The following is a 17,505-nucleotide window of genomic DNA, read 5'->3' as shown; positions in this document are numbered from 1 at the left end:
TTGAATTCAATAAAGAATAAAAACCGTTAAAAGGCTGTTCTAAGAAAAACAATTCACCTGAAGAAAACAACCGAATATAGAGCTGCCAAAGGTGAAAACTTGCTGCTTAATTTTAGTATTTTTTTGCTATTAAAACAGCGAACACATAAACCGGGAAAGTAGGCGACAATTGGTGTGACTGCGGAGGAAATCTTGCTTAAATTGTTCCGTGAGGTTGAAATGCAAACCGTCAGAAGCAAAACTATGGCATCTTTTAGTTCATAAGTGCTTTCGGCGCACTTCAGGTCTGAAAACGCCAATCCCAGCGTAGGAGCCACAGCACCCCGTCACTTATAATGAGAATAATAATAATGGTCTATTTCGCATGTGCACTACGACTCTCCATATGGCAATGAGTAAACGTTTTATTATGCAATAACTGTACAATACTATATAAATACATAGCAAAATGTCTTTTATGCTTATAAAGACCTGTTGGCTAAACTGCGCGGTATTTAACAACAATGCTACAGTTGTAACAGGCTTTTTATTAATAAAATGTTTGATATCACACCTGTTTTTTGTTTATAATTTAGTGGCGCCATCTGTTGTCTTTACGGAGGAATTACAGCTTGTGAGCCCATCAGATTCATGTGTCACATACTAACATCAGCACCACCAATAACTGCCAAAGAACTAGTGCGATCACTGTTTTATTATTGTTTGCAAAGTAAAGAAAACCAACAATCGTTGAGTGCAACAGCATACCAGTCTTAATCTGTATACTTGCTTCCTGATATTACTTCGACTACCGCTTCTACTTGCCTATTACTACCACTGTTAATAATCATCACCATCTGTTATTTCGGTTATGTCATTATCCTTGTAAGCCAGAATGCATTGAACGTAAGTATTTTATCTAGCACTGCGATCCTGCCATAAGAATCCAACCAATTTGTTCACCTGTCGAATGTATATTAAGCTACATGCACCATCCGCATACAGATACAAATTGTATGTGACGATCGTAAAACCTATTTCAGCTGTTTTTGCCGATCAGGAGGGTAGGAATAGATCTTTTTGCATCGTTATTGTAATAACTCAGATGGTTTTGACCTTGCTCTTCCACTTTGGACGTTTCAGTCATGGCACAGCCTCTACGGCGCATGTTTTCTGCTGTGATGTAATACTCACATACACATACGCAGACGAATCTTGTTTTTATGCATGGCAGGCATCGTTTGTGTGGTGTGTGTGGTTTTTTTTACGTTTTCCTTATATTTGCTGCAATTAAACCCGCGCTTGGGCAGCCTGCCTTAGATTCGCTGTAGGGATGCTGCGGCGCTAAATCGATGATGCTCTGTTCGTGGTGCTGAAACCGTCTCTCTCTCGCTCTCTCTCTTCCTCCATCCCCGCTCCCTCTCTCTTCCGCTCCCTCTTTCTCAATCGTTTACACACGCACAAAACCCTCAGTCATGGCGTCTTCCAACAACGTTACCCCCACCAACTGTAGCTGGTGGCCCATATCAGCTATGGATGAAGAGGAAAAAATCGCAGACGGCGAGGAAAGCCAAGAACCTGCTGTAGAGCCCAAACCCTTCTCCAAAGACAGGCTTGTTTTGTACCACTGGACGCAGTCTTTCAGCTCCCAGAAGGTAAAAAAAAAACAACGATAATTGCTTAAAATGTGGATCTTGTATTTTTTTTGCATGTTCCTTTTCTATCTTAATGGATAATGCAATTGTTTTAACGTCACCTGTCGTTTTACATGATGTGTTTTAAGATTATAATTTTCTGCAGGCTCTGGGAAAGAAATGCACCGTTATGCATTATTTCCTTTGAGGTGTAAAAATATCCAGTTACTGCCTCAGTCCAGACCTGTATCGTGATCTGCTATCAGCAATACCTCGAACCGATGATTCAGCGTACACAAGGTGCATCATACTCCCGTGTGCCTGATCGTTATAATCCCTGAGGAAACTCCATCTTACATTTGCACCAAAATATGGCACAGGTAAACAGTCCATTATAGATTGGCGAGCTTAGTGTAAAAAGACGAACCGAATCTTATTTAATTGATTTTTGGAAGCTTGATTTTAATGCCAAATTACCGCAACATGTATCAGTCTCGAATGATATTCAAAAAGTAAGCAGCCGCGGAAGAATTAGGTATGTTAAATGTGCATGTAATCATGTACTTAAAGACTTTCAGGTCGCATTCCTTAAACTTTGCATATCTCGCATGTATCATTGGTTTGTAAATGTTGAGAACAGTGCAGTGGACTTCTGTATTTTTCAATTGATTATTTTTATGATGTTTTTAATGCACTTTGGCAGGAAAAAAGCAGACTCATGTCTACAAGCTATCAGGGTCATTGCAAAATGTTTTTTTCAATGATTATGTAAAGGTTCCTTTTCAACAGTGGTTGAAAAGTAGCTTTTAACGACAGCCGAGAGCTTTTCAGTTTGATTCGGTATTGTTTAGTTCTCTGTTGATCTGGGCCTGCGTTGAGGAGTCAGTGGCTACTGGCCAGAAACCAAAGGCCACGCTATCTGCTGGTCTGAGCTGTGGTCACTCACCAGCCGAGTGAATATAATGATTGGATTCCTTGTGAATCACTTTGACATGTTTCCAAGCTTCTCTGCAGAACTTATCTCATTGGCACATTTAGTTCACAACATCCAAGCTTTGCAAATTAAGCTCTGCGTGACCATTCATAATTCCCAGGAGTTCTGAGAAGCAGTTGTCACCCAGATGTACACATTTCTGAATTTCTGCAATCCTTAAGCTCAATGCTCAGAAAAGGTCGCAGATCTCAGACCTGTTGCAGACTGTAAAAGTTGCAGGTGGCCTTGCCTTTGAGGTGTCATATAAATGATCAGATTTTTGTGATTTCGTCAAAAACACATATGTGTCTCGTGGCTGGTGTTGCTGGCACCGTATTTGAAAATCATCAAATATAAAATGGAATCAAAGTATCTTTAATGAGTAGTTAAAGTTGTAATTGAGGGATTACAAATAAGTTTTTTTTCCTTTTTTTTACTAGGTGTGTTTCATAGCTGATGTTTGACAGTTTCATTAATCCTTAGTAAATGTTTCACCATCGTCCAGACTACAGGTTTCTTATACGTGCAACTAAGGATTCATAAACAGCTGATGATTAAAAATCAGAAGAGGATAAGAAGCCCCCCCCCCCAGCTCTCTTTCTGACTCTCTCTCTATGTATATTTGTATATATACAAATTGTTTTGAGCAAGAGACAAGTGACTGTATTGTACTGAATTTTGCACAGCTAGTAATCGATCTAATGCACAAATAATTGTTTTTCTTAGTGACCGATAAACAATCCATCCATCTTCCAACCACTTATCCAGTACAGATATGGCGTCTGATAATGTCTATTCAAAATATTTCTTAGAATAAGCTACTTAATGTATTTTGAGTACAACAAGCTTTGCAGTAGACATTTCAGAACATATCAGTATTTAAAATTTGTATAACTTCAAATATGCATTTACTATGCAACTTTACAACTGCAGGGTAAGAGCTGCTTGCGTGGAGAAATCACTCAATAAAGCAGAAAATGAGAAGTATTTATGCACTTCTGTACTAGTGATTCATTCATTCTTCTCACTATTTGATTCTATTCTGTTCAATTTTGTTATCTCGGATAGCTTTAAGACCTTCTATGATCCGAATTGACTTCCGCACAAAACTAACAGCAAACTTGAGCTACTGAGAAGCTTAATGACAGCAACTTCGGCTTACTGTCAGTGACTGATTGGACAGGGTTGAGCTTGAGCTGTCCACTGATGTGTGATCTGTAGAACCTTCTCTCATCTTCTTGCTGCCAGCCTTCGTATATTTTCATGTTTTGGTTGACCTTGTATTGGTCAAACAGGAATAGCCTCAAAATTGTATATCACATCAAAAATGGTATTAACATAGTTTTAAGAATGATTTGTAATGTTTATTTTGTTTATATGGTTTTTGGTGACAGTAATGAAAGCCTGGCTTCTATTTTCCATCTATAATTCTGGCCTCTGTATGAGATCTTCACATCAGCAGCGTGCGCTTTGCAAGGTCCAGCAGGAATCAGGTTTAAACTGTCACAACAAACCTCTCCCATAGCATCAAGAAAGGAGGTAAGAAGATACGGAGAAGATTTGTTGTTGCTAACTGAGCACATGGAGGGAGCCTCAGTGGGCATCTGTCATCGCTGTTGGACAGAAGGAAAATAGAAGGACTTACGTTTCATCCTGGATGAAACCTCTGCATCATGGAAATGACAGGGACTGGCTGTTTAACATTATGGTTGGGTGATCTGTTGTCTGGAGGTAGAACACTGGGAGAGGAACTAATGCAGATTAGTATACTGAGTTGGGTTTCCTCATAAGTCCTTTCTCTAGATATTGTTGCAGACCAGATGTCTGGGTAACTGTCAATGGTCTGTGAGCGTGAGGCCAGATGGCTTCAAGTGGGAAGTGAAATGGAAAGCAGAGGCATAGTACATTATTGCTAAACAGTGTGACAATGTGAAAGTAGAGATGGAAGGAGTCACATTATCTCATTGCTGATGGAACAGAAGAACACTGGGCTTGCTGTGCTTATGGTCACAAACTTGCTCAAGTAATCTGTTTTTTGGCATGCTGGTCTAGAATGCAACCTGTGTTGTGTTTGTGATTCATGAACCTCAACATCAAACTTCCCAAAAGGGCAGGAACCTGTGGAAATGGTCCCATATTAGGCTAAAGATCTCCTTATTGATAACTGATGGTCCACCTTCACTACTTCTGGCTTAGCATCATGAATCATGGTGCTAAGTTCCTGTTTCTTCTGTGATTAAGAGGAAGATACATCCACAGATGACAACGCATTGCATTAGTAAGGGGCCAACACAATCAGAGAGTTTGTTTCAATGGATAGTTGAATTGGTTTCAGGGAAGCTACATTCAGTACTTGAAGTGGGGAAAATAGGTGCTGGTACTTCCCCTGTTATTCTGAACCAGGTGCCAGTACTTCCTTTGTTATTTAGCATCAGGTACTGTTACTCCCCCTGTTATTCAATACCAGGTGGCTGTACTCCCCTTGTTACTGAGTACCAGCTGCCAGTACTCTCCTTGTTGTTCAGTATAAGGTACCGGTACTCCCATTGTTACTGAGTACCAGCTGCCAGTACTCTCCTTGTTGTTCAGTATAAGGTACCGGTACTCCCATTGTTACTGAGTACCAGCTGCCAGTACTCTCCTTGTTGTTCAGTATAAGGTACCGGTACTCCCATTGTTATTGAGTACCAGGTGCCGGTATTTGCCAGTACTGCATACCAGTGAGTACCAGCCCACTTCATGCACTGGCTACATTCATAGACCTCCCTATACAAAACTAACAAAATTCAACTTTTTTTTTTTCATTAGATTACTTAAGGAAAGCATTTGAAATGTTAAAGTTTCAGGAAACTCTCTCATGCAACTAACTGTCAGTGTTACAGATGCTGCCTTCTCAGGTCCATTAGTAAAATTAGGCTTTTGACAGCTTTTCTGCTTATTATTGATGAGCTTGCAAGCGTCTGTTGTCTTTTTGTTGTGGATTTTGACTAGATTGTATATGGAGAGAATGGAAACAGGGGATTTGTTTTTGCGGTTGTGGTGTCAGATTTTAAGCAGCTATTCATTTTCTTCAATATGAGCAGCACATTTCATAACAGGGAAAGCTAGTATGATCCATCAGGGTTGAGAATGAGGATGTAAGATCATACTAAAGGTATTGCTGTTGTATTGCTTTGACTCCCTAGTCATGACAATACTATAGTTGTTAGACCTAGAATGTTTTAATAAAGCAATTTCCTGTCATGTCAAAATGTGTTGTGTTTTTGCACGACACACTTTTAAATCAGAGTGGAAATTTACATTGTGCATTGAGACGTGGCTCAGACTTCACATCTCAGCACAATTTCATTGATCGCTTATCCAGCGGCATCAGGGATAGTACAGATATATGCACAAAATATTCTTGCGCTTGATGTCTTGTACTGCCAGGGTAATATAGCTTCATATTTCTGTGGCATGTTGGGAAATGCATGTTTATGTTTGTACAGTATTGATTTTTATGCATTATGTGAATTCATTGTAGAATTTGAGAGTTCTTTGTCAAGCCTTATAAAAGGTATGAACAAACAAAATTGGGGGGATGTTCACTGTTCAGTCGACTAAAAAAATCAGTTTAAATTATGAATCATGGAAGGTAGGTGTTATTTTGTCCTGCTGATCTCCAATATTGCAGTGTTGCACTTTCTGGTGTTTTATTGTTGGTCCAGTACCATATATAAGTTGTTCATTCAGCATTTGCTTGCTAATGTACCCTCATTTATAGTTAATGCCATTATCAGGCTGAAGTTCCCAAAAGAGGAGAACTTTTTTTCTTTTTTTATCTCGGATTGAATTCTGCTTAGTCACTAAAACGTTTCTAATACATATTTACATTATTTCAGATCTAAAAATGGTGTTTGTCACAGTTTGTCTATGGGAAATGCACCCAGTAGTTTACCTTGCCTATTTTTCCTCATTATGGCTCTCGTCAGATTATCTTATATGTTATAGTGATATTAATTTCATTGCAATACTTAATTTGTTTCCTTAATCAGTCTTTGCTGACTACCTCGGCATGGTCCTGATTTTCAGTCACACACTAGACTGCATTGCAGGGTGTACTTTTTAGAACTGTTAGCTCTTAAAAAAAACGTAAAAATTGTAAACATACATTTTCATTAAGCCGGTATGATTTTGCTGAGGGTTAAAAAGACCTGAAATTATGAGTTTTTTCTAACAGCATACAGTATATCAGTTCTGCCACACAAAAAAGCAAAACACTGCAACTGCATATTGTATCAAAATATGAAATTGTGTTTCATTTTCGTGATAAAATATCTTAGGTCATTTATGCTCACCTTTGGAAAATCCAGTGTGAAAATTTCAGCACCTATGAAATCCACATGAACACCAGAGCAGACACATTTTCCCAGTTTAGCTGTATTTTACTTTTGTAGGACAGTGTTGTTTTCGATGCTTCCAGCAACAATCGTGAGCAAACACAAGCTGCTTATTACTTTAGCTATACCTGTGTAGCTCTGAACTGAACTTCCAGCATTCTGTGCAATAGTTCTGTGTTTATGTTCCTGTAACCGCTACCTGCGGGCAGGACGGTGCAGTGGTGCAGTGGTTAGCACTGTTGGGTTTGAGTCTCCACCATGGTTCCTTATGTGTGGCGTTTCTATGATTTCTCTGTAGCATCTCAGTACTCTCGTTTCCCCCACAGTCCAAAAATATGCTACGGTGAACTGAAATTGCGAAATTGCTGATAGGTGTGTGTGCATATGTGTGTGTGTAAGTGAGTCGTGCGTGAATGTGCGCTGCAATGGGTTGGCGCCCCATCCTGGTTTGTTCCCTGCCTTGCACCCGTAGCCTCTGGCATAGACCGCCTATGACCCTGAACGGGATGAGTAGTTGCAGAACTTGGATGGATCGATCGACGTTACCTGCACTTATGCATAACCAGTAGTCAGTAGTAAAACGTAGGATATGGCCGGTGAATGCAGAGAGGAATGTCTGTGGAGCAGAAGGGTGGACAGTGATGTCACTGCATCCTGGGTTGCAGGTGCGGCTTGTCATTAACGAGAAGGGCCTCCTGTGCGAGGAACGAGATGTCAGCCTGCCACTAACGGAACACAAGGAGCCCTGGTTCATGAGACTCAACCTCGGCGAGGAGGTGCCTGTCTTCATCCACGGAGACACCATCGTCAGCGACTACAACCACATCATCGAATATTTGGAGAAGAACTTTGTGGGAGGTATAACTCAAAATACAGTAACCCCCCTCACATTTCCAGTGGTTAGGGGCGAAAGATTCCACCGCATGTAAGAATTCATGAATAATACTCGGGTTCGCCTAAACCTCAGCCAATAACAGTCTGCTAGCCTGAACGCTAACATAAAAGTCTATTTATTACCGATATCTAAACAAACAGTACAGTTCTGTACACTTGACATGTCAAAAATTTCTGTCATTTCTTACATAGACCTTTTTATCTAATATACAAACCATCTAATGTATGCCTGATATGTACAAAGTTACTCCTGTATGCACTGGGAGCTCTACGTTTTGGAGATTCCATGGTCATAGGGACAGTGAACATGTGAGTGAGGCTGCTTGCCTAGACAGAACTGCATAGAGTAGCCAAGCCAAGACTTTTAATATTAAAGACAGAGTATGTACTTACATTAACAAATATAACATATCATGAATATTTAAATATTATATGATTTTATGTCATCCAAATCGTTTTCACTTTGTTTCTGGCTTACGTGTTGTCTTTCCATAAGCTCCAGAATTAACTGTACACAGCCAGCTCATGAATAACCACAAATTTAACATTCTGAAGGGGTTACTGTAATTGTTTTCTCATTCATGTTGTTTTTTATTGATCTTATTACTATATTGGAAAACTATTTTTTTCCATCCCAAATCTTGCCATCATTGTTTTTTTCCTGCATTTTTTTGTTCCGTCCTTCATTTTACATTTTACGGGTCATTTTAATACATAAACCTTCAGGATTTACTGAGCTTTCATCGCAGACTAACAGACATTCTGTTGGCCCTTTTAGTATTTAATGATCAATGATGCTTATTGTCTGTATACCTGTTTGTTAATCACATTCTATTTATTTATCTCCAGTATTACAGCCAATGTTAGTATAATCTATTATTTGTTCTGAGAGCACCCTATTATAAACCGTAATGGACATACAAATTTACAACTACATTAATTAGTGACACTCCCAGTGGAAATGAGCGGGAAATAAGAGGTCCAATGCATGGTGCTTCTTGAAGTCTCCTGCAGAGCTTCCTCCCATTTTCTCACCTGCCCACTGGGTGCTAAATTAGAGTGTTGGTGCCACAGAGATGCTGGGTGCACAGCGTAGAAGATGCTCCATGAAGTTGGTGGTAACATACTGTTCTATGCAGCAGCTAGCTGTTACCTAATGGCAGATATTGGTCAGGCCACAAATCATATTATCGAGGTCAAATCAATGGAGCAGCATATGACTATGAGGTGTCAGGTTTTACAAATAAATATTTTGCTCTGGACCGTGATGTTAACTGAATTTTTCAGTCCTTGTTGCTAAAAGTCAAGGTGGTCATCGTTACACTTTTCAGGGAAATTGTATGATGCACCAATGTAGGCCTACCTGCCAGGCACGCCAATGTCAGCCATAGGAGTCTGCGTGGTAACATGTTAATCAGGTCTGTTTTGTTTTTTTGTTCACCATTTCTGGTTCCACCCATGCTGGTATGGAGTTACTGCTGATAACATGTGTGGAGGGATCACATATTTATAAACAGAACATAGTGTCATAGTCTGGAGCTGATGGTCTCCAGCTGCAAAATATATCACAAGAAGAGTTGGTCCAACTACGATTTAGGTAACGATGGTGTCAGTTAGAGAACATGGTGGCATGTGACTCAGTGGCTTAGGATGCCGTGCCTGTGATTGGAAGGTTGCTGCTTCCGACCTCAAGCAGAGTGATCTCACTTAACCCCCAATTGCTTCAGGGACGTCCAGACCCTGCCTTTGCAATTGTATGTTGCTTTGGATAATAGCACCTGCTAAATAAATAAAATCACATCTGTTGACTGCTAAATGTACCTCTAAAAGCACATCTAAGCCTGGGAAGCCACTGACATCCTGAAGTGGGCGGGGTGAAGTTAGGTCATCCAGTCCACCAGTGCTGCATTCCAAATTCAGGTCCAGTGGCAGTTCTGAAACTACTTTCCTTTCTTTTTGTTTCTGCCTGTCGGTTTTGTTAAAGCTGCCCCCAACCCAGACTCCTAGTAAAGTCCTCCTTCCTTCCTCCCATCCATACATAATGTAATTCTGTTCACAGTCCCGCCCAAAGAAAGTTTTACAAAAACACGCCCCTTCTGTTTGATGTAATTCGTCACTGTCTTAAAGGGAATGTGTCCCGTCCTTAAAGTCACCAGCCGAGGAAATATAAGATGGGCCCGATAAGAACAATTCTAAGAGCAATAGCAGGCTATCCCCAGAGTACAGGTACATGCTGTCCCTTGCACTGTCCTCCGGTTTCAGTGCTCTCTGTGGGTTCTGCTCCGGGTAGATTAATCGTCAGTGTGCTCAGCTGCCAGCCGACGGCCCCGAGAACAGAAGACCTACTCTCTGTGCTCCCAGCATGGCCGTCTTGCTTGGCAAAGTAAAGGCATGTTTACATTGTGCTGAAAACAGTGACAGTGGGAGCAGTGAATATGACTGTTATTCTCCCTAGACATAGAAGTCAGTCAAGTCAATAGGTGACAGTGTCTTCAATTAGTAGTAGCTGGAATTTTTAGTGCACATTAATGTGCAGTACTGTAAAAAATCTTAGGCAGTAAAAGAAAATGGTTCAGGCTATTTATCTAGGTGGTAATTGCATATTTGTATATTAAAAATATTTTACACGAGAACATATGCAAGTTAACAGGAACACAATTAAAAAAACAACTATTTCTTCAGTTCTCCAAAAAACTGATATTTTGTTGGACAGCTAGAGGAACACCACTTTGGTTCCCAAACCTCTCCTCAGAGGCACCTCAGCCATTCCATGTATTTATTAAACTTCAGGACCTGCTCAGTTAATTAATTAACTATGAGGTATTGATTAGCCAAACGAGGTGGGTAGTGGGACAACTTTTTCAAATAAGATTGCGACTTTAACAGATGTTGAAATGGTTAAGCTGACTGCTTTTACATCAACATGAAAATCACTTAAACGCCATTTTCTGTGACTGCCTAAGACTTTCGCACAGCACCGTAGATGTAATGCCAGCTCTTATTTTCATGCTTGTGAGTTTCTCGTCCATGGCCTTGCAGACAATGTGACCCAGCTGGTCCCAGACTCGGGAAGCCCGATTCACGCACGTGTGCTGCAGTACCGGGAGCTGCTGGACGGCCTGCCCATGGACGCCTACACACACGGCTGCATCCTGCACCCGGAGCTCACCACCGACTCCATGATCCCAAAGTACGCCACTGCTGAAATACGTAGTAAGTGATACCAGAGTCCAACTTTCTAGCGATGGAGACCGTTCTCAGCCACAGTGAGGCGGCGTGGTTAGAGAAGACCAGACAGGGTGGAAAATTAGCTTTTATTGCCACACAGTCATTACAAGTAAACCCACAGGCTTGGACAAATAAACATGTTGAAACTATCTGCAATAAACACCCAGTTGTAATGCAAGTGTAAATTCAGCCACATAAAGTTATAAAAGATAATTCAAATGATTACATTTGATAATCCTAGTGTGGGTTAGACCAGTTTCTTTGTGTGTGTGGATATTGTCAACTGTATCCTAAATAAAGATTCCCAGAATTTGCACCCCATGCAGCTAAATAGAATGACTGAGTATGTAATGCAAGAGCCCAAAGCATTATGCTATCCAGAACAGAGGGCCGCTTACACAAGATTAAATTCAATTTTGCATCTTGCTGTTCTATTAATGTAATGGCTTTGGCTTCTGTAATTCAAGGGAAAGGCCAGCGTGTATGAAATTTTGATGCCTTTGGGGGGCACCTGAGCAATTTAATAACAGTTTTTGTTAACATTTAATCGTTTTTGGGCAAACTTGAAATGGTTGCTGTTTTGCACTATGAATGGGCCCTAAATTCCCCACTCACTACTGCCAGATAACCCTAGACACAAAAATGAATTTCATTCATCCTTAAGCACAGGCTTAGCCTCGTTACATATAAATTCAATTGCCAGTACAAAACAAATTGATGAAACCAAAATTTCTAGCTCGGGCTGAAAGTCTGGTATGTCTAGTCGAAGATATCACATTGCCAAAAGTGTGGATAAATTTCACAAAGCACAACTGAAACTTAAGGCATAGAATATACAAAGATTGCAGGCTTGTTGATATGTTAATTTCTTCTTGCTGTTAGGGGTGTAGAGATACTGTTTGCCCACGGTTCAGTATGTATCGTGGTTTTTGGGCTGTGGTAACGTTAATGTTTCGGTAATTTAAGAAAAAGAAGCACATCACCCTTTAATTAAACAATTAACACTTCATTTTTACAAATAATCATATATTTAGCTTGGTAGCAACATGTTTACTTACCCAGCAGGTGCACAGTATATCATCGAACTGTTCGGTATGATACCCCGGTATTAGGATATGCCTGTAATTGTCCTTTACGTACTGGTGCAAATATAAGACAGTGTTTTTTCCCCAAAAAAATACATCTAAAAAACTGGGGTCTTATTTTTGAAGGATAGAAATTGTATGACACTACACAACAGCAGATGGCGCACCGAACGGTTCGGTAATATATCAAATTGCGATACATACCGAACAGTGGGCAAACAATATCAATACACCTCTACTTGCTACAGACCAAGTCTCACACTAGCTACTGTTTTTAGCTAGGCGAAGCGGAAAGTAAGTAAAAGTAAATTAAGATTAACACACGTACTAAAAAACATGCAGCCATTTTGAAATTCATAGAGTACTAACAATGCTAATGGAATCACAACATTCCGGTGACATCTGTGTGTTTGGGCCAACTTCAGGCATCGGGAGGAAAAGGGCCGTCAGTGGCAGGGTTATTAAAAGGCTTTGTTATACAGGAAACCGACAAAACAAGGGTAACTATGTTTTCAAACACAACACAGGGGAATATGTTTATCAACGATGCCTGCTGAAGCACACCTTGATCTTAACAGCTTACTTTTGGCAGAGGCCTGCAGTTTGGAAATTGATTCACAGGAAGCAAATAGGCCGTCCCTCAGTTGGGTAATTGTCGCTTAATTGATTGACGGTGCTGCCCTCGTTGCTGCACAGTAGCGGGTCAGCAATATCCACAGCATCATTATCTATATCATAGCCCTCATCTACAGCTTAGGTTGAAACCTTACAAAAGTGCAAATAAAACAAATTAGCTGTGGCTAATGCTGGCTCTGAGCTATAATTACTTCCTGTGCCCCTACCCAGGCCATTGGGATGAACCGGTGCTTCTGAGCTAACATGGGTGAGGCCTTCTGGGGATCCATGGTTACGGCTGCTTCTGAGCTAAGGTCACACCCTGGATATGTCCCTCTGCAGGACACCTGGCCAATGCTGCCTCGGAGCTGATGAAGCTTGACCACGAGGAGCCCCAGATCACAGAACCCTACCTGTCCAAGCAGAAGAAACTCATGGTGAGGAAAGCCTTCAGAGATGTTATAGGGAGCATCACCTTCAATTATACAAAATTAAGAAAAGGTGGCATGCGTTTCCTCCCACTGTCCCAAAACATGCAGAGGTGAGGCAGCATCTCTAACTTGTCGGTAGTGTGTGAGGTTGGGTAAATGTGTCCAGTGATGGGCTGGCATCCTGTCCAAGATGCTCCCCCAGCTTCTGCTCTGTGTTGCCTGGGATGGGCTCTCGGCCCTGCTGTGACCCTGATCGGAGCAAGCAGCTGGATGAAACATTGCGACTAAGGTTTTGAAACCTGAGTGGGATTTTCTTGTGCTATCAGTCACTGCCATTTTTAACTCGGTTCCCATCAGACATTGTCTCCCACTGGGTTAAAGCAGGCAATTATTGACAGTCCACCCACTGTGGGGAGGCTCATTTCTCCCATAGTTAACTGGCCGGTAATGAATAGTCTATGAACACAATGCAGGAGGACAGAGGGTAAAACCAGACCATACTGCCTTGAGAATGTGCCCTATTTCCAAAGTCACAATAAAAAGATGAGATGCTAAATTTGGGATGATCTGTCAATAGTATAAGCTGAATATATCTACCTGTAAAAACCCATAAAACAGAAGTTTGTATTTTTATTATAACATAATTATATTGTGGCCTTTTGTATCTATCAATTGCAAAGCAGAACAGGAATAGGGAGAATAACAATCTGAAAGTTATGGGGTAGTTTTATCCTGCATGAAATGCTGCCATTTTTCTCTTCTGCTGAGCTATTGGTTCACCTGGTTTGCTCAATTTGTGCACCTTTTATTGAGATCGACATTTAGCTTTTATCTCATATTCAGTTTTGTCCCTTTATACAATTTTCTTGGTGAAAAAAGCAGTATTAGTGTGAAGTGATGTGAAGATTAAGGGCGTTACCCAGGGGCCCAACAGTGAAATGATTACTTTGATTCGAACCTACAACCTTCCAGATGCTGGCCTAGATCCCACTGAGCTACATATCACGCCAAAAAAAGTAACATAAAATTGATGCCTAATGTTGGGCGGAACTTGAATATGAATAGATCTGAAACAAATCGAAAGCAAAAACGGGGCTGGAGCACAGGCCCAGTCTTCCGGGATGGGACAAGGATCCAGGGAAAGAATGGCTGAAAGCGGCATATCCTCCCGCGAGGGTAAACCCACAGGGACACAGAGAATCCTGGATCCATTCAGCGGTTGGCTGAATCCCGAGAAAATGGACGTCAGCTGAGGGGGAACAGAAAGTCTTGCGTGTGCCCTCGTCCTCAAGGACACGCCCCAGACAGACGAAACCAGCCCGTAGTCTGACGCGTTGCTGTTCTGAGCACAGGCTCCCTCTCCCGACTCAAATATCTGCTTGCTCCCTGCTAGCAGAGCTTCCTGACACTGGGCCCCTCACGCCCTTCAGGACACAGAGCCTGCAGATACACGCTCAGGTTGGCGCGTCGCGAGATGTCAGTGAGTGTCGAGTTTCAGTGAATCTGTGACTCAGCTCCGTGACGGCTTTGCGGCGATCGTTAACGAACAGAGGGCCTTTGCTTGGGACTGGGTTTCATCCATTTATAAAAAGGCATAATCGTGCTTCTTCTGAGCCCTACTGAATTATAGAGAAGCCCAAACCTGACTAGAATTGGCATTATGTCAACCTGACAATAAGCCAACAGCAATGATTTAGTGTAACTGCCTTTGTCAGGGCTTGTCCAGTACTACTATATATCTTTTGTATATCAACATAAAATAGTGTCATTTCACACAACAGCTGTAATGCAGCCGTTTCTTCCCTGGGTTGTTGACTTGATTTGAAGTGAACCTCCTTCTGCTAAGAATGTTTGGAGTGAAAATGCTTGGATTGTGACTTAGCACTTGGGTGGGCTAGCGGGCTTGTCGCCCCACTGATGTGTCATCTTTGTGCTCATAGGCAAAAATCCTGGATCACGACAACGTAAATTACCTGAAGAAGATCCTCAGTGAACTGGCCATGGTACTGGATCAAGTCGAGGCGGAACTAGAAAAAAGAAAACTGGAATATCAAGGTTGAACCCATTACTGTCTATGGTCATGTTTTGATAGAGGAGGATGGGCTTCTCCCAAGGTTTCTTCCTCTCTCTGAGAGTTTCTCCTTGCCACTGTCCCCTCAGACTTGCTCTTCGGGGACAGTCCCTCTCCATCAGGCTCTGGTAAAGACCTTATAAAAGCCTGATTAAACCCTAATTAAAGCCTAATTAAAATTAACAGTCCATTTTCAGTGATATATTAGTGAATATCTGTGTATGTTGCATACAAACAAATACATTTAGATGTTTAGGAGAAACTTTCATCCAGTTGACTTTAACATTTAAGTCAGTAGACCCTACGGCAGAATTTTTGTACCAGCAGTCCTCAGAATTGAGGCCTGAGATATTTGCTGTCCAAGAACCACAACCGACTTGAACTGCTGTTGCTGTAAAGCTTATTAATGCGACTACTCTTTTCTGCTTCCTTTGACATGGCAGGTCAGAAGTGTGAGCTCTGGCTTTGCGGACCCAATTTTACCCTGGCTGACATATGTCTAGGAGCCACGTTACATAGGCTCAAGTTCCTGGGACTCTCGAGGAAATATTGGGAGGACGGCAGCCGACCTAACCTCCAGTCCTTTTTTGAGAGGGTGCAGAAGCGCTACGCCTTCCGTAAGGTCCTGGGCGACATCCACACCACGCTCCTCTCTGCGGTGCTGCCCAACGCTTTCCGCATGGTCAAGAAAAAGCCACCCTCATTTTTCGGTGCCTCCTTCTTAATGGGTTCCCTGGGTGGAATGGGCTATTTTGCCTACTGGTATTTGAAAAAGAAATACATATAGATACCTCCCGCTGTTCTCACTGTCTATGTAACTGTGTGATGTTCCAACTTTTCTGTACTCATGTTTTACAGCAGCGAAATGTGAAGAAAAACAACATATATAAAGACACTCTTATTTACCTGGATAACGAGAGAAAATATGAACATTCCATAGCGAGGAATTCTTAACAGCACATTTTCTGGTGATTAAATGCCTTTTTGTTTTAATTGGTGGGTTTCCTTCAGGGTCAACCGTTTAGTTCTTTTGGAAGAAAGAATTAGATCTTACGATCTCTACTGGAATCTCACTACGCGATTGCTGAGGAGAAACGTCTGTTTTAGAGTTTCGGACACCAAACCGAAAAGCGACATCACTTATTTGCCTAAACAGATTTGGTCTTTAAGCATGAAAACATAACACTAGTTGAGTAATATCCTTACATCAAATATATCAGTTGTTTTCCTTTTGCCCTGAAATGTTTCTTCTCTAAGTATTTTTGGAGTTAGTTGAAAATGACTGATCTTTTAGTGACACCTTTCCGACTGCCACAGGACTGCCAATCATAAATGATGGTTTGCTTTATTTAAAAAGAAAAAACGTATTAATGATAAAGCAATGTGATACATACTCATTGCTAAATTGCTATTGCTGAATGTTTGGACAGTCAGTTGGAGGACTCTCTGTGATAAGGGACTGCTCATTTTCTCCTGGGAAATCAGTTACCTATTTTTTTATCCATTACTCAGAGTAAACAGCTCTTGCTGGTTTTCTTTATATATGGCAAGAGGAGCATAAATATTATGGTCAACCTCCATGGTTTAAATATTCAGTAGGATTCCCGATGAGAGATATTTACTAGATTTGTCAGTGTTTTGACCAAACTCCAATGTCAAGACATTCCAACCAATGTAGGTATAGAGTGATAGTTGAAAGTGCATGGTGTGTTAATTGTGACTATTTCAGAGCAGTTAGCTAATGTGTTTTATAACTTGTAAGTTGTCACCAATCACCAAAGACTGTAAAGATGCTCTTGTGCAATCACGATAGGTCTGACCCATTTCCCTCCGACTATATGATTACAAAAATATATTATTGAGATTGATAAACAATAGTATGCAAATAGCTGGTCTATGAACATCACACAACAAGCTACTGTTCTGAGCAGTGCTGATTTCCCACAATCCCTTTGGCCCTGGCAGAATGAATTGCAGAGGCCAACTATAGTTTATGACAGCATTTCACTGGTGTGGCCTCTAAAAGTACACTGTTTATTCATTTTAACAGAGTAGTCTGTATGAGAAATAAAATATACAGCCCACATGAGCATCAGAAACAGTAAAAGTACATACTGTAATGTTATTCTTTGTCTCAATGAGACATAGTTCTGTCTATGGTTATAACCACTCATTGCATACATCATGTTATTTTCAATCATTTGTTTCACTCCCAA

General features: G+C 41.1%; 1 protein-coding gene and 1 long non-coding RNA gene across 2 annotated transcripts; both read left to right on the top strand.

Moving 5' to 3' along the window:
• Positions 1–8: 8 nt before the first annotated feature.
• gdap1l1 (ganglioside induced differentiation associated protein 1-like 1) lies at positions 9–16,282 on the top strand. Its single transcript, XM_049017155.1, has 7 exons — positions 9–91; positions 1,453–1,634; positions 7,631–7,823; positions 10,899–11,072; positions 13,130–13,224; positions 15,159–15,273; positions 15,733–16,282. Exons 2-7 carry the CDS (start codon positions 1,455–1,457, stop codon positions 16,074–16,076), a joined length of 1,101 nt encoding a protein of 366 aa, XP_048873112.1. The 5' UTR covers positions 9–91; positions 1,453–1,454; the 3' UTR covers positions 16,077–16,282.
• Positions 1,737–3,573, top strand: LOC125744879 (uncharacterized). Its single transcript, XR_007398514.1, has 2 exons — positions 1,737–1,993; positions 3,027–3,573. It is a non-coding gene; the product is annotated as an uncharacterized LOC125744879 (long non-coding RNA).
• Positions 16,283–17,505: the final 1,223 nt, after the last annotated feature.

Source organism: Brienomyrus brachyistius, chromosome 6 (assembly GCF_023856365.1).
Source record: "Brienomyrus brachyistius isolate T26 chromosome 6, BBRACH_0.4, whole genome shotgun sequence".
Lineage (NCBI taxonomy): Eukaryota > Metazoa > Chordata > Actinopteri > Osteoglossiformes > Mormyridae > Brienomyrus > Brienomyrus brachyistius.
Note: the sequence above shows the minus strand (reverse complement) of the source record. Positions and strands in the feature narration are given on the sequence as shown.

What these genes read in the sequence shown, in the direction of transcription:
- gdap1l1 (XM_049017155.1), top strand. Translation starts at nt 1,455, where the DNA reads ATGGCGTCTTCCAACAACGTTACCCCCACCAACTGTAGCTGGTGGCCC. An exon ending in GGAGAAGAACTTTGTGGGAG is followed by an intron (nt 7,824 to 10,898) that starts GTATAACTCAAA and finishes ATGGCCTTGCAG; the next exon opens with ACAATGTGACCCAGCTGGTC. An exon ending in AAGAAAACTGGAATATCAAG is followed by an intron (nt 15,274 to 15,732) that starts GTTGAACCCATT and finishes TTGACATGGCAG; the next exon opens with GTCAGAAGTGTGAGCTCTGG.